At 47.9% G+C, this 25,582-nt stretch overlaps 1 protein-coding gene across 4 annotated transcripts in view; it reads left to right on the top strand.

Annotated features, from left to right (window-relative positions):
* LOC144172918 (mitochondrial substrate carrier family protein L-like) overlaps positions 1–24,119 on the top strand; it is a 42,449-nt gene extending 18,330 nt beyond the window's left edge. For 2 of the 4 annotated variants that reach the window (XM_077701508.1, XM_077701507.1), the window contains 2 exons: positions 3,764–3,969; positions 15,466–24,119. In XM_077701508.1, the coding sequence (XP_077557634.1) occupies positions 3,764–3,969; positions 15,466–15,753 (494 nt within the window). In that variant the 3' untranslated portion in view covers positions 15,754–24,119. Of the gene's footprint in view, positions 1–3,763; positions 3,970–4,953; positions 5,363–15,465 lie in introns of those variants that run through there. The other 2 variants (XM_077701509.1, XM_077701510.1) reach the window with 2 other exon arrangements.
* The last annotated feature ends 1,463 nt before the right edge of the window (positions 24,120–25,582 follow it).

The following is a 25,582-nucleotide window of genomic DNA, read 5'->3' as shown; positions in this document are numbered from 1 at the left end:
ATAGGCTCCCCCGTTCTTTTTCCGTCCATCGAATGGGAAGTGGATACAAATCCCTATGGCAGCGACCACTTCCCAGTCACCCTCAGATATTTAGAAAAATGCCCCTACAGTTACACTTCACATGCAAAGTTTAAAGAAGCTGGTGCCGACTGGGCAACGTTTAAAGAGATGTCGAAACTTACTTACACATCAATAACACACTTAGGTATTGATGAAGCGTGCTCCTTCATTACAGCACATATACTTGACGCTGCTAGCGTTTCTATTCCCCAGACCTCCGGTAACACACCTAATCTTCAGAGGCCCTGGTGGAATGACGATTGCAAGAAGGCCAGAAATGCTCAGAATAAGGCCTGGGGGGGTCCTCCGCAGGTATCCTACTACAGAAAACCTAATTTCCTTCAAGCGCGCAAAAGCCATGGGACGGCGAATCCGACGTCAGGCAAAAACAGATAGTTGGAGGTCTTTTCTATCATCAATAAATTCCTATACAGATACGCGCAAAGTTTGGAACAGAATACGGAAACTGCAGGGGCAGAAAACATATGTCACACCTCTTGTCAGCACCACTGGCGATACACTTGAAGACCAAGCAAACACCCTGGGACCACACTTTGAACATATTTCCAGCTCCTTTCCTCCCACTACACCGAGACATTCCGGCGATACAAACAATCTGTTGAAAGAAAGCCTATTCGTGACAACAAGAAATCTAATGACGGGTATAACTCTAATTTTTCGCTGCAGGAAGTTATGGTAGCCCTCAACACATGCCCCGCTTCGGCGCCAGGAGTTGATAAAATAACATACACAATGATTCAGCACCTGCTTTCCTCATGCTTGGAAAGAGGCAATTGTGTTAGCTATATTGAAAGAGGGAAAGGTGCCTCTTCTGTGACAAGCTATCGCCCTATTGCTTTGACAAGCTGCTTGAGCAAGCTCTTTGAAAAGATGATCAATAGACGGCTTATCTATTTCTTGGAATATCATGGTGTCCTTGATAGCTGCCAGGCAGGCTTTCGCTTGGGCAGGTCAACAACTGACAATCTTATAGCTGTTGAATCTTATGTTAAAGATGCTTTTGCTCATAAACAACACTGTATATCTGTATTTTTTGACATTGAAAAGGCCTATGACACCGCTTGGCGGTATTGCATCCTGCATGACCTTAAATCTGTCGGCATTTGTGGAAACATGTTAAACACACTGGAAAGCTACTTATCAGATAGAACATTCCGGGTACGAGTTGGTGCAGCATTATCTAGGACGTATACACAAGGAAATGGAGTTCTCCAGGGTGGAGTACTTAGCTGCACACTTTTCATTGTAAAAATGAATAAGTTAGGGAGAGCACTGCCACCCACCATTTTTTATTTAATCTATGTAGACGATGTGCACATCAGCTTCAGGTCATGCAACTCCTCTATCTGTGAACGGCAGATCCAAGTTGCTGTGAACAGACTAGCCAAGTGGGCAGACAAAAATGGTTTTATCCTAAATCCGCAGAAAAGCACTTGTGTTCTCTTTTCCAGGAAGCGTGGGATCCATCTGCAACCAACCATACAACTTAAGGGAGTTGACATACCCGTAAAAAGAGAACACAGGTTTCTTGGAGTAGTTTTAGATAAGCTTACATTCATCCCACATATTAAACAACTTAAAATGAAATGCATGAAGACTATGAACATCTTAAAAGTCCTTTCCCGCCAGTCATACGGTGCAGATACACAGCATGCCTTTTACGTGTTTCTAACAGTCTTGTCAGGTCCCGTATCGACTACGGAAGTGTAGTGTATGGGTCTGCCTCAAAAACAGCTCTAAAAATGCTGGATACAGTGCTGCACTTGGGGCTCCGCCTGGCGTCGGGAGCTTTTCGGACGAGTCCTATTGAAAGCCTCTATGCAGAAACGGATCAGTGGTGCTTAGAGCACCAGCGTACATACATGGCACTTTTGTACTGCGTAAAGGCGACATCCTTAAATAGTCATCCGCTAAATGCTTTTCTTGAAAACAAAGCGTCCGAAAGGCTGTTTTTGAGCCGTCCGTCGCTTCCTCTGCCTTTCTCTATCCGAGTGAAGGTGGAGGCAGAGGAACTTGGGGTTATTTTATCTGAATCTTACAAAACTGACTTCGTTGAGTTCATGCCGCCTTGGCAACTGCGCTCTGTCACCTGTGACATGTCGTTCAAGGAAATTTACAAAAAATATTCACCCACAGAACTCATCCTACAACACTTCCTGCACTTGCAAAACAAATTCCCATATACTGCTTTTTACACAGATGCCTCCAAAACTGCCACTGCTGTGGCATGTGCTGCACACGGTCCCAATTCTGCCAGCACAAGGATACTAAACAGAAACACAAGTATATTTACGGCTGAGGCACATGCTATATTAATTATGCTAGAACACATAATACAAAGATACAACAATCCATTATATACACAGACTCATTGAGTGTTGTGACAGCACTGCATTATGGAACATTGTGCTGAACAGGTTAGTTAAAGAGATAATGGCAGCCTACGCTTTAAAACAGGTCATAGTCGTGTGTTGGGTGCCTGGACACAGTGGCATTCCTGGTAATGAACTCGCAGACCAGAACGCCGCTGTGGCAGCACTTCGCTGTAGCGCCGACGTTCAGCAGCTTCCTTATCTTGACTGGAAACCATTCATTCGAAAGGCAATCCGACAACGCTGGCAGCAACACTGGGACACTCAGACAGATAATAAACTCCACACTATAAAACCCCAATTAGGCAGTTACTGCACAGAAAAACACAACAGAACAACGGAAGTATACATGTGCAGATTACGAATAGGCCATACATACGCTACTCACTCGCACCTTCTGCAGGGCAAACCACCGCCACAATGCGACAGGTGCGGACATCGCCTATCCGTCAGCCATGTCTTAGTTGAGTGTGGGTACTTCCACAAGGCAAGGAAAAAGCACTTCCGGGAACTCTACACTCACATGATTCCTCTTCATCCCTCGATGTTTTTAGCTGATCAACCCTTAATTCCAAGTAAACGCCTTTTTGCTTACCTGGGAGACATTGGCTTTTTAAACCGCATATCATACCACGTGTAACCTCGGGGCCCCTCAGAGTGGGAGGAAGCTATGAGTGTCTATTTATTTTTTACTTTCTCACCCTGCCATTCCCATTTCCCCAATTTTATTGTTGTTTTAAATGAGGGGCTGTATACACCCCCACACTAACCTCTTTTAATATCACATTTACAGCACCATTTTACTAAAACATCATTCAAAATGATCAACCACTGCATTGGCGCTCTTTGGCCATCGTTGCCCTTGCGCCATAAACCACACAGATACTTACTTGTTGTAGCAGTGATGAAAATGTGCAACACCCTATCGGCACACTCACTGTGTTTGAAACTGAGGCATTTCTAACAATGAAATCGCTGTTCTGCTAATGTTTTATTGTGAAATTATTTATTTGCTTATTTTCTGTTGCCTAAAAAGGGAATTACAAGTGACATGTGCTTGGGCGCCACCTCTGCTGTGGCCGTCTGCACTCTGCGGTGAGCAGTCGATCAGGAACATGCACTCTTCCTAAACTTATTCAGACGTGAAGAAGGATGCTGAGAGGTAACAGTTTTATGAAGTGCTATGACAACAGCCATTTAGTTGCTTCCCAGTGGCCAGGAGGGCCAGCACGCTTGCTGCGAGGCCTGCCGGCGTGGTGTCTGCCCGAGCCTTTGGTCCCTGGTGAGGGCCCCTGTGGCTGCCTGCGCAGGGCTTTGGCGTGACGTGGCTGCGCACGGTGGGGCTGATGACGTCGTACTTCATCTTCTTGGACTCTGGGCGGCGCAACCTGAGCGAGTACTTCCAGCGGCCCGTGCTGGGGCCTTTCCTCATCTCGGGCCTCGCGGCCACGGCCGCCTGGTGGATCGTCTGGCCGCTCGAGTACATGAAGTCCCAGGTGCAGGGCCACTACGGACGGTGAGTGCTGCTCGGGGCACGCGCAAGCTGCCCGGGCTGGTAGTGCCCAAGAAAGAGTTCCATCTCTCGGTAGTGCAGAAGGTAGAGTCTGCCTATCGCAAGCTCATGGGGGCACTCTGCACGATGATAGGGGCAAATGGTCGCTTGCTGATGGCTTCCTCAAAGCGTGCAAGCTCAGCGCGTTCACCACTGCACTGTATTTTGAGTGGAGAAAATGAGCAAGCTCAGCTTGGTTCACTTTCCACGTCATCAAGTTCATCAAACTGTCTTCAAACCAGTTGATGCTGCCCGAGTGAGAAAGCCCAGCGTCATTCGCTGGGCCACGCAACAGCGGGAAATCACGCAGATGCGAGCGGTTGACAGTCTTCGCCGGGGTCGCTAGTAGGGCCTGCTTCAGCACTGACAATGCAGGAGCATGCTCCAGAACAGCCAGATTGCATTGTCTGCACCTTTATGTGCAGCATTGTGCCGCGGTGGCAGGATGAAAGAGGTGGCCCACGGTAGACGAGTCAGCCATGATTACATTTGCCACTTTGTGGACGCCATCGTCTTCGCTTGGGCTTCCATGGCGAAGTGTTCCACTGCCTTCCTGGTTTTGTAGCGGTGTCATGCCCCAAGTGCTGCGAGGGACTTTGGATGCCTGTGCTTCTCTCCGCCGGCCTCCACGCGTCGAGTGGCGTCTGCGCTCGTTGCTCGATCCGAATTCTTCTGGTGCTTTTTGCAGCCACGGCCCCTGAACGCGCAGCACGGCGGCGCTGCAGGGGCTACAGTAGGAAAGTGTAATTAGCAGCATGCAGCGCCTGCGAGGCGCCTGGAGGCTGCCCCTTGTGGATCTGCGAGGGGGGTGGCCGCACGTGTTTCTTGTGTGGTAGCAAGCTTAAGGGTGCACTAGTGCCACAAAGGCAGGGCCACTGCTTTGTGCCGGGGTGCTCTACGGGGTACAGGTCCCACACAAATAAGCTGTCCTTGTTTGGCGTTCCGAAGGAGACGGCCCGTGTACAGTGGCGACGAGCAGTAACCCATGCCAACAAGCATCTCAAGGACAACTTCGCCGCCTGCAAGCTACACTTCCCTGAAGGGTGCATCTCCCGGCGTTGTGGGAGAAGGAGCTGTCTCAACCGGCAGGGGCCGGCCCGTGTTGCTCCCGGGAGCAGTGCCCACGCAGTCCTCCACAAAGTGCCCGGGGAGGCCACTTCCCCCGAGCGAGAAGCGCATCCGCAGCCTCACCCAGCAAATAAAGCTCAAAGGATGTTGGCTCACCTGCGAGTGTAGAGTTTCAAGAACCCTTGTGCTCATTTTCTACGGAGAACTTCACCCTACATTCGGCTGCACGGAGAAAGCACACGCTGAGGGCTCTTTCGCCCCTAACTGTGGCTTGCAGAGTGTGACCAACTATTGTATGACGGGCTGTGTTGCCCGCAAAACAACCTTGAAGAGTGCCTGTGCTTTGATGAGCTCCTCGTTTATGCTGAGGAAGCCGGCGAGCAGTTGGCAATGTTTACGAAGTTCTGTGACGAGGGGGGCATTTGGCCATCCGAGAAGCGCTTCTGGTTTGTGGATGCCCCGCAAGTGACATTTTACCTGCAGGGACGTGGCCTCACAAACACCAGGTTGTCAAATTTTTTTTTGGTCACCCGGTCGCACCTTTACACGAAGGCATTGAACAAGAAGCTGCCTTCTCGCGAAAGGAAGAAACACCTCAGTGGCCTCATGTGACAGCCGAAAGAAATTGAAGGCTGAAAACGCGCGCATGGGGAACAATGTGGTGGGATTTCTTCGCAGGGAAAAAAATATAATCTAGCACCTTAAGGGAAGGTGCATTGAGAAAAGAATGTTGACAGCTTGAAAGACTAATTTTGAACATATCCTGATCAGTACATCAAAAGTGATTAGGTTTTGTTTGTTTGCAATGACCACGCCGAAAATAGAATGTGTGTTTGCCAGTTACTGGTCAAGAAACCTCTGATTTGCATTTGATAAGTGTCAAAGGCAGCTGGCTGGCTACATTTGGTTGTCACAGCGTGTGTAACTGGTTGTAAACTATGACTGTTAGTTCTTAATGTAACTGGTTGTAAACTATGACTGCGTTAGTTCTTAAGAGAGATGGACATTCATCGTATCGCACAAGTGCTGACGACGGCTATGTCACAGAGCTTTCCCGGCTTTTGAATGGCATGCGAAAGCATTTGCACTCCATACTAGTTTCACCACTCTGGGGCTGGCCACTGCCGTCGCAGCGAACATGATGATGATGATGATTTCTATTGGTTTCCCCTTTGTATCGGGGTGATGACATGTCATCTGACCAAAAAGGACTATAATATACCTATGTGTTACACTTTTGGTTCAATACTAGCGCTGCTTAGGGCAGGCACAAAAAGCTTATTAGGCACAAAATACTTTTTTTTCCTGTTACAGATGGTAACTGTCCTAGGCAATATTCCCCTCTCTGCTTTTCGTCCACCAGCATTCTAATCTTCTTTTCGTCCCCTCGACAGCCTTGAAGTTAACTTCCTCTGTGATACCCTTAAATCCTAGGGCTTCTGAAAGCCCAATATTCCCTTCATGTAGATTTGGATGGATACCCTCACATTCTAACACGATGTGCCGCATAGTTTCTGTTTCTTTTCCGCAGACCACGCATACCCCATCATTTTGTGAATACTTCCCCACAAAACTATTAGTTCGCAGGCAACCTGCTCTATCCTCAAAAAGCAAAGCACTGCCCTGGGAATTATCGTAGAAATTTTCCTTTCTGCTGTTCATCTTCTCAGCCCTGTACATCTCTAACGACGTTTTAGCTTCCATTTTTTCCCTCCATTTATTCGTTTCAATCTGCCTTGCCTCTTTTTTGGTTACCTTGGCTGTTTTGGATTCCCCACTGTTCTTTCCGTATTTCATCGCTAGCCTTCTAGTCTTTCTTAACCACTGCGTGTCCACGCTTTTCAAGTATAGGTACCTAAATACCTTAGCTGCCCACCTTCGTTGATCCATTGCCCTCAACCTCATCTCAAAGCATATTTTACTCTGAGCTTCTCTAACTTCAAACGACGCCCAGCCCATATCCCCCTGAACTGGATCGTTAGTTGTTTTTCCATGCGCGCCTAAGGCCAAACGTCCTACCGTTCTCTGGGTTACTTCAAGGCCTGATAGAACGTCTGATTTTAAGCAGAGTACAGCATTCGCAAACGTGAGACCCGGAACCATTACTCCTTTCCACATTCCTCTTACTACTTCATATTTGTTATACCCCCACAGAGCTCTATGCTTCATTATAGCTGCGTTTCGCTTTCCCTTAACCTTAAGTTGCTCCTCGTGAGTACGTAAGTAGTTATCCCCTTCGTTTATCCACACTCCCAAATATTTATATTCCTTCACTCTAGGTAATTCGCCTTGCTGGATAGACACTACGTCGGTGGTAGCGTCATTGAAAACCATTATTCCTGATTTTTCTGCACTGAAATTTAATCCGAGGTCAGTGGCTTCCTGGCCGCAAATATTTATTAGCCGCTGCATATCGGTTTGGTTATCAGGTAAAAGAACAATGTCGTCTGCGTATAACATTCCCGGAATATGCTGTTGTACCACTTCACCTTGCAGCATATGGGTTAGGCTAAACCCTACTTGACTTTCTTCCAGTTTCTTTTCTAACCCTGCCATGTAAAGCATGAACAGCATTGGGCTCAAAGGGCATCCCTGTTTCAGTCCCCGATGGATGTTGACCTGCTGGGCGCATTTCTGTCCTTCCCAAGTAAGGTGCACTCTATTGTCTTTATAGATTGCTATAAGGAACTGTACTAACTCGTCATCTAATCCCTGGAGTTTCAGCATTCTCCACAGCCGTTCTCTGTTTACGTTGTCATATGCCCCTTTAATGTCCAAGAACGTAATCCATAGTGGTCTCTTCTGTGCTTTCGCAATTTCAATGCATTGCGTTATCACGAACAGATTGTCATCCAGTCGCCTGTATTGTCTAAATCCATTCTGCAGTTCCCCAAGTATTTCATTTTCTTCCATCCATGCTTGAATTTCTGATTTTATCGCCTGCATTACGAATCTATACACCACTGACGTTACTGTGAGTGGTCTGTATGAATCAATACTGGCTTTGTCTCCTCTGCTTTTATATATTAAATTCATCCTACTTTCCAACCAGTCCTCTGGTATTTGTTTGGTTTCTATCACCTTATCTATTGCCCTCATAAACGATTCCTTACTTTTAGGTCCAAGTAGTTTTATCAGTTGCATTGGTATTCCGTCCGGGCCCACTGCTGTCTGGGGGGAAACCTTTTGTTCTGCTTTTTTCCAATCAAGGTTGCTCAAACTTATTTCCCTTTCCGCGGTCTTTTGTGGCGCTGATGTTATCGGTGCAGGTTTCCCTACCACTATTGTCCTAAACTTCTCACTAATCACTCGATGAATATGCGCCAACGCGTGCTCTCCTTCTAAATGTTCCCCCTCCTCATCAATCAGGAATTTTTGATGGTTATCGTTTTTTGAGCTTAGTGATTTTACATGGTTCCAAAACTTCTTGGATGCGCTTTTGTCCTTCTTCCGTATTTCTGCCATCCATTGTTCGCTTTTCTGCTTGATCTTTGCTTGCACCATTTTCTGCACTTCTAGTTTTTTCCCACGGTAGACCTCCCACTTTTCCTTCACTACCTCCGGTTCCATACCAGTTCTTTTTGCTTCTCTATGTTCTCTCGACGCCTTTCTTCGCTGGTCAATAGCCTCTTTTATTTCCTTATTCCACCAGCTTCTCGGCTTTCTCTTCCCTTTCCATCGGTTTCGTTCCTTTGCTTCATTCATCTTACCCTTTATCAACGCAATCATTTCGTCGTAATCCCAATTTTTGCCTGGGTATTTATTGATTTCATCTTCCAATCTATCAGCGATGATCTTTAACTGCTCATTATTCAAATTATTTCCTCCTATTGTACCTATTTCTGCATTTGTCCGGGTTGCGCCTCCAAAGTGCAAGCTAAACCGCTTGTGGTCGCTTCCTAAGCTGTCTGTTCCATTTTCATCTATCCTCATTTCCCGCAGCCTTCCGTATACTGTCTCGGATACTAAACTGTAGTCTATGCTGGACTGTCTGTTACCGCTTTCCCACGTTATTTGTCCGTCACACTTGCTTTCCGTGTTTACTATTACAAGCCGGTTTTCCTGGCATAGATCTATCACTAGAGAACCGTTGTGGTCTGTGTATCCATCCAAACCTTCTATATGGGCATTCATATCTCCAACTATGATTATTTCGCCCGAATCTTTGAACTCGTTTATATCTCTTCTCAAACAGTTTACCATTTCCTCATTTTCCTCCCTAGCACTACTTCCGGTCCACAGATACACCACTCCTAACCATGTATTTTTCCCCTCTATGGTGCCTCTAACCCATAGATGCTCTTTACACCTTTCATGCACTCTCTGCCAGTCGGTCCCTTGTTTAATGAGCATGCCAACACCTCCCCCTTTCTTCATTCCTGTGGTCCTGTTGCAACCTTCCCAGACATAATTGTCTATGATTGGTGGGGCTTCTAGGTCCCGGAGGTGAGTCTCGGCTAAAGCGTACACGTCTATTCCTTCCCGTTCAAGTTGCTTTTGAATTTCCACCCACTTATCTGGCTTTCTGCCTCCCTGCATATTTATGTAGCTGATTAAATATTTATTGCATTTGTTTTTCCCTTTCCGCTTACGGGGTCTGTGTTTGTCTTTTACAGAATTGTTTGCTCCATTGTTTCCATCCAAATGGCTTCTGTCAACGCTCTCAGTTACGTCCGTAGGTTCTCCGTTTAGCTCTAGGCCTGGCTGCCTCCCAGCGTTGAGTGTGCATGTGTCTCTTGCTTCCCCTTTGTCTCCTAGTTTGCCTTCCTTAGCTGCGCGGGGCCCCCTAAAAAAGCTACCGCTCTCCCACCTAAGTGCCACCCCACAACATGTAGGCGTGTGACAGCGCCTTCTGTCGGTTCTCCTCCAAGAGCGTCACGCGCTAGTGGGTGCGGTCATCACGCTCCTATTCTAGCCACTGTAACGGCAGCGCAAACGCAACCAGCACACGTGCCGGTCTCCCTGTGCCAGCAAAGCCACCGCCGGCCGTCCAGCATGCCGGTACCAATTCTGCCTGTGGCAAATGGTCGGTTCTCCACTAGGGGGCACTCCCATCTGGCCCCACGCCAGCAGGTGTCAAAGGCCCCGCCAACGGTGCCTCGCTCTCACCAAGTGCCTGCACTTGCGGCACACTGTTCAATGAGGTGAGCGGCAGTTTGGTACCAACGTGTTGCATGGCCTTTCCCGAGGGCGCGTGCAGACGGTTTGATATTTGCTCGGCACATCCCAAATCGTCTCTGTGTGCGTCTCACGAGGATGCGACGGAGGGGGGGGTGTGCGGACATGTGCAGCAGCATACCTGCACGAAGGGCAAGGCACATAGCTTTGTGGCCTTCCATGTGCGTGGCTTTTAACCTGGCTTCGTCTTTCCCGTCGACCCCCTCCAAGTGTTTTGGAGTGTAACGGTATAAACAGGGTGTTACGTCAACAGATGAGTGTCTTTAAAAAATGTCCCTGGACAAACCGCTGCTGTGTTTGCGGCCATGCTTTACACGAAGGTCGCATTTTGACATTGGACAAAGGGCGCAGTACATTTACGGGACAGATAGAAGAAGAAATACAAAAACTGAATAATCAGTACAGTTCCTCAATGAACAGGTGCAATCTACAAATGTTTCGGCTCGCATGCGAGCACAATGGCTTGGGTGCGCTGGAGTGGTGCCGTTGCTGTTGGCGCTGACATGGCCAAGAGATTAGGCGGCTCTGTGGGCCGTGCGAAGCTGCAGAGACATCGTGGGAAGTCTTTTAGGCCAGGACAAAGATGTGGCTCGGCCTTGAGATCTCCTGGGTGTTGTCGCCCATCTGAGAACTCTCCCATCGCCTCGTTCCTCCAGCCTCCGACTTTGGCACGCCTCTTCGCCTTCCACTTCCCTCCGCCACCCGATGCTCGCCAACATCGGCACTTTCGTCGTCTTCGCTCCTAAAACCGCCTCTGCGCACCATCGTTTTGTTAAAGGGACAGACAACTGATTTTTGTCGAGCATATATTCTCTATCCCAAATGAAAGGGCATCACTTAAAGAGCCTTAACGAGAACCGGTTTTGCTGATAATGCCCTAGAACTTTTAATTTAAATCGAAATTTTTGTATCCACGAGCCGTATGTGTCCTCCCAAAAGTAACGCTGGCAACCATGACGTACAGTAGCTCGGCAACATACTTTTGTCTGTATGGGAGATGAAAAGCGACATTTAAAAACTTGTCCCCAGCAAAAAAACGTGTGAATTGCAGGCTTTCTTATTCCTTTATGTGTTTTTCTTAAATTCATCAGTCTAGTTTGCATGAATGCACTATCTGTTGGGATGGACGATAGGTAGAATCGGGCTTCACGTTGAGGCCGGAAGTTCGATTCTCCCCGTGCGCAACGTTTTTTTTTACACTGCCGTTGGCGTATTTGGAAACTGAAATCAAATATTTTGGCAGAACAAACGCCCCTGACTCAGGCAGAATCGTCAAATAGCACTGGGTCTTTTTACTGAACGCTGCCATTGATTCTGGGCATGGAGGCTCAGTTAGCCACATTGAGAGCAACCCAGCGACGGCGGGCGGCGTGTTTTAAAAATCTTCAAAATAATGTTTAGAAATACGTATACAATTGAAACTTATACAAATACTTGTGTTAAAAGGTTTTCAATAAGTAAATAAACGTTTCAGCAGTTACAGTAGCTGCTAGGTTTGCAGGAGCGGGACACTTATTGTAGTGTCAAGTTTCGACACTATGAACCGCCACCCTTCCGATTTCAGGAAGTTTGCTGCCAAATTAAAATTTTGCGGCCAATTTGTTTAGAGGTTGCTTGGGGTTACTGGGCTATATAAAACGCTGGCTGCCATATGAGCTAGAGAACATATACCCGACAAAAATCGGTTGTCCGTCCCTCTGAGAAAAGGGCTTTGATTTTTGTAGCTCATGACACAACTCATACACAACGGGCACACGTGCTCCGCTTTCTTTGTGAGCGATTTGCTCTGACTCTGGTTATGCTGGAAGAAGGCTTCGTGTTTGAACCACCTCTGCCACGAGAGCGAGGGACGCTTGAACTTTTTCTTCTTTTCTGAGCAGAGGGTCCGTCGTGCAGCGGACAGTGCAGCCAACTGGGGAGCCTGCAGATCTCTAATTGTTGTGCTCGTGTCATGACAGAAGCGACAGCGAGGCACCGAGGCCTGGCGCTGCTAATGCACTGTGCCTGGGAGAGGCCCTAGCTCACTCGGACCAGAAAATAAAGAAGAACCAGCGAGGGACATGGGACATTAATAAAGCACCCTGGCTTTGCCAAAGGGGCCATGAAGATAAAACACACGTTTGGTACATTAACCCTTTTGCTGTCACTTACGTAACCGTACGTTTTCACATTTCCCTTCCGCAGTGCCAGTGACCTACCAGTATGTCCTGCATTGTGCGTTCAAAAATTCGCGCCGCGGCACAAAGTGGGCGCGCCTGGACAGTTCACGCCATCTGTCAACTCTTTCTAGTAGCTCGTATTTTCACTCTCTACTCTCTACAACGGTATATTGAAGAGTACGGGGCGGCCGCGCCCACGCTTCGTTGCTGGGGCGCTTGGTTGCTCCGGGCGCTGTACTCTGTCGGGATGAGTGACCATGCAGCACGCGTGCAATTACGGGTGCAAGGGGTGTTGTGCCATCCGCAACAAGTTTCTAGGATTTTTTTTATTCTGTTCCTGCGTCTGCTAGGGCGCGAAAGGTTAGCCCAGCGCGCCATCATCTCCCCAATAGACTGAAGCATGCCTCAATCGTGGCTTTCGCTCGCTCATTGGTGGGAGTTGTGTGGGCTGCTGAAAGTGCTCCCTCCATGCGCGTGGTTACTTTCGAATGACTGCTGGAGCAATTCTGATCCTAATACAAGCCGAGCTCGGTTTCGCATTGTGAGAGCTTCTCATCCGAGGAAGGGGTGCAAGTTCCACAGCATCAGATTCTGATGTTGAAACGGCGGGGTCGTCATCCCAGAAGCTTGCACGGCCAACTGAAGATATCTGGAAGAAAGACGATTTCTCACCCACGCTCTTTCCTTTGACGCATAACGTTCCGGACGCTATCAGAGTCAAATAAATCACTATGTTCCTTCCCTCATATTTCGGAAACCAGGCTGACACTGGGGGTGCGTCACGGCCAGTAACATCTGACAGTGGAAGGGTTAAAAGCGGGCCGCTTATTCCCGGTCACAATGATACCAACTTTATCGCAAGCTTCAAACAAATAATGGAATATTGGAGAAGACAGTTGGCGTCTCCCCAGCCATTTTCCTGCAACTTTTCAGTAACATCGCAGAAACTTGTAGCAACTTAAGCCTCCACCAAGAAACATCACTGAGTGCATGTAGGGGGCCGCTAGTCCCTTTTGATCTCATCTCGTGAATGCTAACGTGCAGTTGACATACTAAAAGCTGAGTTTTTACTGCTGGCCCATAACACATCACTGTAGCGCAAAATTCGAAAGTTTGTCAATATTTCTTTCATTTTTTCGGTTATAAAGCGTCTTTCGTGGATGGGGGTGTCACCACAAGCTAGTTCTTCTTTTATTTAATACATACTGCGGGCCACAATTCGGTCCAAGCAGGAGGGCAGAGTACAATGCAAAAAGCAATAGCTTAACACATACAAAACAAACAGTCCAGAGTTACTCAATACAGTTAAACCTCAATGTAACGAACTTCAATGTAACGAAACCCTCGATGTAACGAACCATGTAATTTTTCGTAACTTCAAGTGTATGCACACTATGTATTTAACCCGCTGTGTAACGAAGTCCAGTTTGCCAGAATTCCAATTTGCCCAGCAATCTAAGCAACTGCAGAAGGGACACAAACGGGTTTTCAGGCCACCAAACACTGGTTGTGCTGCTGTCACGGCCCCTGTAAACTTCCTGTAAATAGAGGCAGAGACAAAGAGCCTAGACGCCCCAGTGATACGGTGGTGCTTGTATTGACGAGAATGCAATGTGCGAAAGATGAAGCAGCTTAAGTGAGAGCCGCCGACTTGACGAAGACAGACAACCATGATGATCTCATAGGTGCAGCTTATCTATAAAGTTTCTATATCTTCCCCGGGGGTCAGTGCACGTCCAATGGACATATCAAGTCTTTTCCTGTGAGATCCTTTGAGGCAGTTGGAAGGCAACAGTGCCACAGGGGCTAGCTTTTGAGCACAGGCCTTGGGCGTTTGTGCAGACAACGTACCCAGGGTAACATTCGCTGGTTGTCTTTGCCTTTGAACGCAGATGCGAATGCTTCAGGTTTTTTCACTGAGGCCTGAAAACTTTGTCTTGGTGGCTTCCACATGTACTTGGTGTTAAGTTCGGGCTCCCGGTGGCTCATGTATCAGTGTTGCTTCCGCTTGTAGCTGTCATGCTACGTTCCCTTCATGCAACCGCAGGGACGCGAAGTTGGGGGCCGCTGAGAGCATGCTTTGTATTCCTTCCTTTTGTGTGGCAAAAGACAGGGGGGCTTAGCCCAAGTACCTCTGTTGGCTTGGTATGCGGCCAGCTTGACCGGGCGGTCTCAGGGAAAGGCGGATAGGTGCACAGCAGTGACAAAGTTCCAGCGCAGGATTCCCTCTCGGGCAGCGCGCATGCCACTATTATGGCTTGCCGATATTGGGAAGTGGTGCGGTCGTTTAAGGTTGACGAGCTGACGAGAAGCAAAAGGATGCCGTCTCTTTGTGTCAAAAAGGTGCGCGGCGTAGTCTTTGACGATTTGCAGAGCCGGTGTAGGTGCTGTTTGTTTATGGGTCATTCGCCTAGAGAATGCTAGCCTGGGTTTAGAGCAGCGTAAGGAATACTTACTGTTGGTTTCCGCAGAACTACCCCCTTCCCAAAACCCATAACCCCCTCCGAAAAAATTTTCTGCCTACGGCCCTGGCTGGCGCTATGCCCCAGCCGTGTTGTTCTTTCTTCTCTGGAGTGTTTTCACACTCCCTCTATTCTGGCTGTACTTTATTGCAGCCTTACTAAATCGTAATGTGTTACTTGGGGCTCTCGGCCCTTTGTTGGCCTTGTGCCATCAAACTGAGAGCTGCCATTATCGTGCGCAGTGTCCCGGACTAGAGGCGAATGCGCGCCCGCTCTCAGACCCTTGAAACGTGGGCCCCCTCCTCTTTGAGCTCTGCAGTGTGCGCGCAGAGGGCGCGCATGTTGGGCCCCTGTGCTGTGCCTCTTGCATTGCTCCAAGCTGGGCCTGTCGAGGGACACCTCTGTGGTGCAGTCCTTGGCCCCGGCCTCGCTCGGAGGGCTTGCGCGGCCACTGGAGGCGACATGGGGGGCAGAAACTTGCGGTGATACGGAGGGAGGCCACTGGGGGCCAGCCTAGAGTGGCGACAGGCGTGTGGCACGAGGCGGGGATGTTAAAGCGCTCTGCTGTGTGGGGGCCCCTCTCTGCTTCGCAGGGAAGTGTCACTGCTGCAGCGGATGCGGACCGTGTACAGCCAGAAGGGCGGCTGGACGGCCATGTACCGCGGGCTGGCCCCAGGGTCGATCCGGAGCTTTGTCGCCAACGGGACCAGCATGATCGTCATGAGCTATGCACAGCGCAAGGTCACCGAACTGGGCCTCCGAGGATGACCCCTCTGCTGCCGTCCTCCTCTGCCCCCCCCCTTTCCTTTTGTGTTTCCTTTCATGGAGAACTTTTGGGTGCAGTTTTGCACTTCTTTCTATGGAAGTGTGCCCCTTTCTAAGGCATTCTGCCCGTTCTAGCTGGCATGGTTGGCAGTTGGAAGTGCCATGTTTTTTTTTGTTTTTGGGGATGTTTTTTCTGCTAACCATATTGCGCATCAAATAGGACCGCAGTGTGTTTTTAGAACAGCTGTTATACCGTGTTGTACTGTGATGCTTCTTGTTTTGTTATGTTTTGGCAAAGTGCAAGCAAGTCTTGATGAAATGGCGTACTGTACCGGGTGAGATTGAGAGGCCGCTTGTATAGGGACCGGGCAGCTGGACGGGTGGCGCCACCACTCGGCGCTCCCTTCGTTAGTGGAATGAGCCGGTGCATTGGGATACGCAGCCTCCCGTTGTTTTTGTCGTGTTTACCTCGGTGCTTTGAACGTTTTGGTGGTGTTGAGAGCGAAATGTGCGGGGAAATGATGTTTAGACCGATGTGTTGAGTTCTTAGATGTAATAACGGCTACGTAAACTTGTCAGACGCGTCTAAATTTGGGAATGGGCTATAATGACATGGGCGCTTTTTGCAGTGATCTACGCTTGGCTCCATCCGTTCTAAATACGAATAAAACCACAATTATTTGTCTTAATTTCTTCTTAAATGCACTAACGGCTACGTAATATTCTTTGAAGCTTCTTAGTTTGGGAATGGGCTACATGGACATGAGCGCTTTTTCCAGCGCTCTGCGCCTGGCTGCAAGCGATCTGAGTAGGAATAAAACTATTAATATTAGTATTTATTCCTACTATTTTAAATTTTGTTCACGGGTTTCAATGATTACTGTTTCCACACCAGCCTTAACGCTGGAATACCCCGATACGTGAGCTTTGAAGAGAAAGGCACCCACGTACGAGATCGATTACCTTGTGGCCATGGAAGCGTTGTCGCAGTTTACACTTCCTTTCTGTAACCGTGAGCTTTGTGCCTTCGGTTTTGGTGAGCGACACTGTCACAGCATGGGAGCCTGAGAGCCGAAGCGGAACTCCCACGTTTGTAGCGGTCATTTTATCAGGAGCCAAAGTTATTCAACCACCCAACAGCCCAAGCTACAAACCATGCCTCCTTCCTTTCCCGTTTTACAATTTGCGTGTAATAAAGGCTGGCACCGATAGTTTAAAAAATGTGGCAGTGTTAACTTAAGCCCGTGTTTTTTAATTCTCAAGTATTCTTTACTGAGCCCCTAAAAAATCGTGTAATGCCTTGTGAAGAAACCAAAAACGCGTGATTAGTTGCCTCAAATATAAATGCATCAATCCTAACCCCACCGCACAAACGCATTTCCGACACACTGGAACCAGTTAGGATTTGGAGAGGGGTGCATGGAAGTGAAAAATCAAACAGCAAAATCATTCAGCCCTCCGTTTAACGACGACGATGGTTGAACGCGAAGCTTTCTTCGTGCGAAATCGAGGGGGAAATACTGAAACTCAACGATGCTGCGATCAAAAGACCAAACTGCGTGCTGGTAAAATTCAAAGTTCTCACTAGTCACAAGTTTAAATCCAGAAGGCAACCAAGGAAATCCACACGAGAAAGCTTTGCGATAAACCATCATCGTCGTTTGGTGGAGGAGCGCATGATTTTTTCAAGCATGGGTGGCAGCTTGTAAAATGACCGCAGCATTCAGTTGTGAAACTGAGTATAGGTTTTAGGCACACTCCTGTCGCTCGTCCTTTAGCCACGCAGTTTTTTGAAAAACCATTACCCAACTAGCCAGCAACCATTAAAATTCTTGTAAAGCAATGCTTTTCCACGACAAGCAATAACGTTCTACTATCATGCGGTATTTATTCTGTAAATGATTTTCGATGACCTTATTAAGCATACTTCTGTGAAATTAAACATGTTTCTACCGTAGTTGATGTTACGGAAGTGTCGTCTATCACAATTTCTGTTTTTAGGTAAATTTTAGAAGGTACCCCCCCCCCCAAATTTGTCTTTCGTTTGTGCACGACGCCGTTTCGTCATCAACTGCTAAAGGCCAGCCCCGCAGCATTACTGGATCGGCTTTGTAGGATAATTTAGCTGCAATATATCCCTCAATATGCCAAGCTTCATGCAGGCGTGAAGAATTTGCAAGAAGGAATGGACTTGCACTTCCTGCTTAACTTCCAGCTCGGCGCACTGAGCGTCGCCTGCTATTCGTAAGTACTAAGTAAGGGCGTAAATCACACACAGGGCATGCCTCGCAAAGGCCACCTCCACGCTCAAGATTTACCGATCTCAAGATTTACCCCGGAAATAAAACTATTAGCTTATAAAACCTTCATCCTTCCGATACTCGAATATGCGTCAGTTGTTTGGAACTCTTATACGCAAATTAACATTAACAAACTAGAGAGCGTGCAACGTAAGGCCATTGGATTCGTCTACAACTCGTATAGTTGGCATACATCACCCAGTGCTCTTTTGAGAAGTGCCCAATTAGAAAGCTTGCAGTTGAGACGGTACTGGGACAGGCTCAAATTTATGTACTTACTTTACCACGATAAATTGGGATTAAATACATACAACCAGTAACATTACGTCCGACGCGGTCAAATCACACTAAGAAACTGATCAACTTTTCGGGCAGAACAGATGCGTTTAAAAACTCGTGTTTCCCACGAACTGTTCGAGAATGGAACGCGCTTGGCCCAGATGTCATGGAATGTTTGACGGTAAATGCATTTATGTCATCTCTGAAAAAGCAAGCGTCGCCGTGAAGGTGTGCAAAATTGCTATGCCTTTGTTCTTTATACTTTCTGTGAAAAAAAGTATAAAGTACATTTGTAGGCCATAGTTTATCTTTGCTGGTTGAGACTTTGCCTTTCTTGGTTACCCTGTGTCGTCATTATCAGGACGAGCCCCGCCTCTTGTGCAGACTATGTGTATGCGCAGAAAACTGCGCACCTATTTCTTTGTATCTGTCTACTCCGTCATATCATTCTTTTCTTGCGTGTATGATACAACGCGCGTGAGAAACAAGCACGCGTTTACGTTTCTTCTTTAGTTTTGCATTCCTGCACTGTTTTAAATGCAGAGCATTTCTTAGCCTCGCCTCTTCCTGCGTCGGACGGCGTCCACAGCTCCGCGTCCGCAGCAGGTGCGCCTCTCCTCCTTCCCTCCTCTCTCTCAACAGCAGCTGGCGCGTGCATGCGTCGTAGTCAGCCCGTTCGCTGACTACGACGCATGCACGCAGGAGAGCGCGCTGCTTGCGCATGCGCGCTCTCCCTCTACTGCGCGCGCTGAAAATATAAAGCGCTAGCGGTCGCTCGTGCTTCAGTCACTGCGTTGCTCCTTCCTTCCTTGGTTGACGCTCGCTCCCACGTTTGCTCGTCCAATAATAATAATAAATGACGCATTCAGCCCTATATACACTCTCGTCTCGCTCTCCTCTCTCTACCCCAAAACAACACCAACGCAACTGCGACCCAACTACCCACCCTAACGCGACTTTACTCACCTCTCTCTACCCCAAACCAACACCAACGCAACTACGACCCAACTACCCACCCTAACGCGACTTTACGCGGCGTTAACGACCCCCAATGCTCTGCATTTACTCGTGTTCCCCTCGCGGGAAGGCGCGGGAATTTTTGCTTGAAATCCCCTGGTCCTGCAGCTTGTGCCTAACTTGCATTACTTATCATGTTTTGACTGTATAGATTTTTCCTTTTTGTACGTGTTACAAAGTACACCCACTCCTGCCGATGGCCTTTTGTAAGGCTGGCAGTATTCCTGAATTAAATACATAAATAATAAGTCCTTGTGGTTATCTACGCTTTGCAAGCCGCACCGCAGCAGAACGACAGAAAGCCATGCACAGCAACGCTGCGCTGACCGGCACCGGCATTCCACTGACGAGCGGTTCGCCACAGGCGGCGCTGTTGGCTGAAGCGACGGTGGCGCCATACAACGGCCGTCCGGTCCCTATACCTACCTTCGAACTCGGCAGCGTTTTTACTTGCGCTTGCAATCAAATACTCCAGCTAGAAGAGCCAGTGGCCCTGGTACAGCCTTCTCCCACTGTGGGGGGGGGGCATGAATGGAAAAACGTGTGCTTGCCTGAAAAGTGTACGTAGCAGAAGCAGTGGGCATTGCTCCGCAGCTGCAACAAGCGTCTCTTTGACTTCTACTGTAACCCACAGCACTGTCCTCATGCCGCTTGCTGGCGTGCCCAAGTCCTTCCGTGCACAGTGATGGCCTCACTGACCTTGTGCCAGTGTACGGGAGTTGAGTCTGCATTTGTGCTTGCACTGACTGGCTACAAGGTCTTCCCTACACTCCATTCCGTTCTGGTTTCTTGCATTTGTTTTACCTCTGCCTTACAAAAGTGTACATTTTACTTGATTGCTGGCTAGGTTTGTAATTGCATTTTTTTTTGTTTTTCTAAGACTGCTGTTAACATATGTGTATCTTCAGTGTGTGCATGCCCCCCCCCCCTCGCTTCCCTATGTAATACCCTCTACTGAGTGCCTTTAGGGCTACTATGAAATAAATACATAAATAAATGAACTAACCTCGGACCTACTTTTCTACATGGTTCGATTTTTCTTGTTAACTGTATGTATTTGTCTGCATTTCCAAAGCCTTGCACCTTGCTTGAGGTGTGGTTACAGTAGGCTTTGCTGACCCATGTATCGTTTTTTTTATTAGTATTATTGTCTTCGAATGTAGGCTGACCACACTTGCAGAAGCGGCTAATCTTGTTCCTTTTTTTGGGCTTCAGAGCCATATTTTTTTGGGAGACCAGGAAATGAATATTTTTATTGCATGAATGCTGTTCTGGATGTTGTATGCGTCTTAACAATGGTTTAGATTTTTATTGTACACTGTGCCATATGTTGAAGTGCATGCTTGAAATGTGTGATACCCTGCAATGCTGTTGCACTTCAGTATACTGTAGCATTGTTCTAAAATGTTACGCTGCTGTTATTCGTGGCTGAAATTTTATACATCGAATGTTGCACGTTTTGTATTGTTCTGTGTTTTCATTGTTCAAGTTTCCAGGTATGGTAAACAAGCCCAAACAGTGTGATGCCAACAAGTACAACATATGCATATATGACTGCATTGAACGGTGTTTCTTGAAGTAGAACCAGAGCTGTTTTGACTGAAGGTGAATCTCTGAAGTAGTGAACACTACATTTGCAAGGCGAGTCTTGGAGGTTTTTGCATTTACAAAGACGTAAGCATCGATGACTTTCATATTTGACAAGCTTGAATGTATTGCAACATATTGCGATGATGTGCGACATGTTTAAGGTATACACCTGCCATAGCAGGGATTGTGCAGATGTGCAGGTTGCAGAGCTTTGGAATCGGAGCGTAACTCGAGATTACACACTGATCCTGATCACGTGCCTTAAAGCAGTGTCGGATTTTGTTATTTATTGCTTACCAGAATGTAGCTCTGTCGTACAATTGCAAAGTACCTTTCAGAGTTTTGTACGTTGCGAGTCCCTGCTTTTTCTTGCAAAGAAAATTGTACACAACCACTTGGCAGGCAGTCGGGACGGCAGCCATGCGGTGTCTACCTTGTCAGGAGGCCGCACACTCCGCACAAGCAAGCAGGTCCCACTTGAACTACTCAGGCCGGTGGGGACTCAGCAGAGCTGCACGGCTCACGGTGATGACATTGTTCAGATGGTGTTTATGACGGGTTTGTCCCACCAGCAGATGGCAGCTACTTAGTTTCTGCAGCAGTCAACCGTCCGCTGCTCAAATAGGTGCACACACTTTCGCATTCTGCAAATGAGGACGCAAAAGAAATTCCCTTCACAGTTACAGGTAAAGCTCTGTCTGAGGGGAGCTCTGTCATGCGGTTGTGGTTGCGCCAGCCAATGCTGTTTTCCCTGTCTAGTTTCTCGATCTGTGCGGTCACGCGACAGGAAACGATGTGACGGCGAGGGTGAACGGCGCCGGTGCTCAGGGTAATTGCGAGTCCGGTCGGTGGCATCCTGAGTTGTCAAGGACGAGACGCAGGCTGTTGAGAGCCATAGTTGTAGCGGAAGTCGCATCGTAGGGAGCGTAGCCTCGCCGCTCACCTTGCTTGTGCTGTGGGAAGAAGCACCAGAGAAGTCCCATACCGGACGTGCATAAGGACAAACATTGAGGTCCGGCCGCCAGCTTGTATGGGTGCACTGAGCTGACCGAGCACTGGCAGAGGTGACGAAGCTTGAGCTGCCAAGACGGGAAGCTGCGTCAGCCTAACACGAAGCGCAACTTGTTAAAGAAAATTTCTTGCCGTCTGAGGGGAATTCCAGCTGGCAGGAAGCCCTGGGGGGTGATCTCTTGGAGATGCTTACCACTTTCTTGTGGCAAGCATTGGCAGTGCAAATACCATGTCTCTGGAGTAGGCAGAGGGTCGGAAATGTGGTGAGCAGGCACTCCCGTGCCGCGTTGTGGGCTTGCTGATTCCCATCTGCTCCAACCATATGTCCAAGCAAGTCTAACCGTTGTGCCTTGCTGTTACAGTGATCTGTATTAGCGCTATTATAGTGGTGGCAGTTGCCTTGTGAGTATAGGCTTTGTCGTAGGGGTGGCAAGGGGCTTGGGAGGAGGCGGCGCACCCACTGGGACTGTTCATGTGCTCCAGTGGCGTAGCCAGGGGGTGCCTATGGTCAGAAGATCCAGAGTCAAAAGATTCAATAATCCTGTAACAGCCATGTCGAGAGATTTCGCTTCTTTTCACAGACGCAAAAGTTCTGACACCTACGAACTCTACGCCATTTGCCTATATGCCTCGAGCGCTGCCTGTAGGGGCGCCACAAAAATCCCCTAGCGGCCCGTTTCGAAACCAGTCGCGGGAGTCACCGTCCCGCTCCCCACTGTCGCCGCTGCTTTTGGGGCACGTTCGCGACTGATATTTTCCGTTTGTATGCGTTGTAAATGCACATTTATGTGGAGCAGTCACTCTGTTCGCAAACGTGGTGTATTTACTGAGTGTAAATGCGTCTGCCGCGATCTTAGTGTGGTACATCCGGTCCGGATAAGGGACAGGTGTGTCTCAGGCCGGTGTTGGAAACCGGCACATGCATGGAGCTGATTGTAATTCTACTGCCTTGAAATTTACTAACAGTACCTCCGTAAGCAGCGGTAGTTCAGATGTTCATGCTACGGTTATACACATAGAATGTAAATCGGTTTCATGTGTTTAAATAAGCTAGCGGAGCACTCATACCTGACAGCACACCAGTTAAGCTAATGTCTCAGATATTGATCACTACCCTTAATAAGGCAATGTGGCATAAATTTCACGGACATTCTATTCAAGAATTACGATGGATAATGCAAAACTATATGCGGGAGCCAGCAGACAAAGAATTTACTGCTGGGTTGTCTTGTTGCGAGGTGAGCCCTCGCAAACATTCATCATGAAGAAAACGTGATGATTCGTTTATTGATTAATGACTGAATAGCATAAATAATTATCTTTAAGTAAGATGTCTTAGCAATAATAATAATTTTGGGTCTGGTAGTTCAAATGCCAGCTCTTGAGCGCATTTGGTAACCCCCGTTTTAGCTTTGGTGATAAGCATCGACGCATATAAAAATCTTACCGGCAGTCAAATAAACATAACGTAATTTTCGCCAGGATATTTTTCTGAAGTTAATTATCACAAGCGAAAAGCGCAGCTGAATGTACACGCCAGTATGCTACATGCACGCATAAATACGTAGGCTTATAATTTTTTTTTTGCATATCATGCTAACACGTTCGTTTGTTTACCACTTGACTGACGTAATGGGAGCCTCGTATTCGTGGTTTTACTGCACGAAGTCAGAACTAGGTTTTACTACACCCAAGCAAAACACCGCAATACGCACGTATCGCCCGCGCATGGTGCGCATGGTCTTCGGCTTATCAGGCACACAGGATAGAAAATAATAAACACACCGCAAGCAATACGTACATTGAGATGACGTACACTGCAATAATGTCCCAAAACTTATCGTGGCGCGTCCTATCGCAGTTTGTTTTCCTAGTAAGGCGGGATTGTTTTCAAACTACTTCCGCGCAGCCTGAGCCGTGCACAGCGGACTGCGATGCACGCGGCCCTTTTTACGCCGCACGAGACACCCTGAAACGAATCTAATCTTGTCTCGCATTCAGCAAGGTATCTTTGTGTTATTAAAAAAAAAACAACTAATTGCTTCTAGTAGAACAACCGGCTTTTAGGCCGGTACTGATGCTGGCGCGCATGTTGCTACGGGGGCCCGATCACCGTTTCGTTCGCCATGATGATGATGAAGATGATGCTTAGTGGCTTCCCCTTTGTAACGGGGTGGCGCTGCACAGTGGCCTTAGTCGCGACGCCACTGTACAGTCACCTCGCCATAAAAATACAAACAAAATAAAAAATAATGTCAAAATAAAAAGAAGATACTTTTACGAAATTTTTGTGCTAGTCTGACTTCTTTGTTCGCATGTCTTCCCAGATTGTTCTCTGCTCTTTTCCCACCAACATTCTAATCTTATTTTACTAACCTCTACTGCTGTCCAGTTCCCTTTTCCACTACCCTTATAGCCAAGGGCTCCCGGAAGCTGGATGGCTCCATCACTGAGGACTGGACGGATACTTTTACACTCCGTTACAATATGTCGCATGGTTTCTGGCTCATTTCCGCAGCCTGCTCGCGGATAAGAGTTTTTGTCCGCAAGCAACCCGCTCGGGCTTCAAAAAGCAATGCACTCCCTTTGGTATTATCGAATAATTTTTCCCTTGTGATCTCCTGCTTCCCGATCCTGTAGATATCCATATTTTATAAGTCGTTCTTCAAAAAACATTTTGCTCTGTGTTTTCGAAACACACTTCGAAGGATGCCCATCCCATGTCTCCCTGCACTGCCTCATTTGTTGTTTTATTGTGTGCTCCTGATGCCAATCGACCTACGGCCCTGTGATTTACTTTTAGCAATGATTGAATCTATCATTTGACGCACACTACTGCGTTTGAAAAGGTGGGTGCTGGTACCATTACTCCCTTCCAGATTCCCCTCACTACTTCATATCTGTTATATCCCCACAGTGCTGTGCTTCATGACAGAGGCGTTTCTTCTGCCTTTCATTCTCAAAGAAGTACTGACACGAAATTTCTCGCTTTCAGTTTTTATGCTGTAAAGAATACCTATTCGCCCAGTAATTACGAAAATCGAACCGAAAGCCGTCAGCCGCCAACACAGAATTAATTATAGCACGTTTATTGCAACCAGTTTCAAATTTGGTCGCCGCGCGGGAAAATGGCCCTTTGAAGGCCAGCCTGCAAGCGGGCCACCCTTACGTCACGGTGTCACCCGTGACGTCAGGGACGTTTTTCTTTCCTCCATGCGTTCGCCGCATCGTCTGCTACGATTGCACATGGTCCGCGACTCGCCCGCGCAGTCGACATGTCTGAATCGTCAGACTCGGATGAGTCGCTGCCACCCGACAGACAGAACAACTTCATTTGTCCAGGCGATTAGGCCGGCGATGTCTTCGCCGTCGTCCGTTTTTTAATATCACTGCGGCTCGAACCGGTGCAAACCGTGATAGCAACAGCTTGTCGCCACTCTTCTAATCAATCTGATCGCGAAAAAGAAGTTCCACATGCGAGAAAGTAGATGTTAGTGTGTTGAAAAATGGTGCTAGGGGTTGTTATCAGCGCTGAATTTAAAAGTGGCGTTCAGATATTTGCCGCGATGGTAAGCCTACCCTGACCGGCAGCGGACTTTCGGCGCTCCGACCCAGCACTGCCGGCACCGCGGTGCGGCGAGCGGCCGAAAGATGTCGCCACCTGCGCGCTATAATCAAAACAGGCCGCGGCAGATGTCTTGGTCACCGATCGCTGAAACGGAAATTATTGCCGAAATAGAGCTCAGTA

The sequence above is a fragment of the Haemaphysalis longicornis genome, unplaced genomic scaffold, assembly GCF_048455015.1.
Source record: "Haemaphysalis longicornis isolate Haplotype H1 unplaced genomic scaffold, Haemaphysalis longicornis Haplotype H1 scaffold_27, whole genome shotgun sequence".
Taxonomy (NCBI): domain Eukaryota; kingdom Metazoa; phylum Arthropoda; class Arachnida; order Ixodida; family Ixodidae; genus Haemaphysalis; species Haemaphysalis longicornis.
Note: the sequence above shows the minus strand (reverse complement) of the source record. Positions and strands in the feature narration are given on the sequence as shown.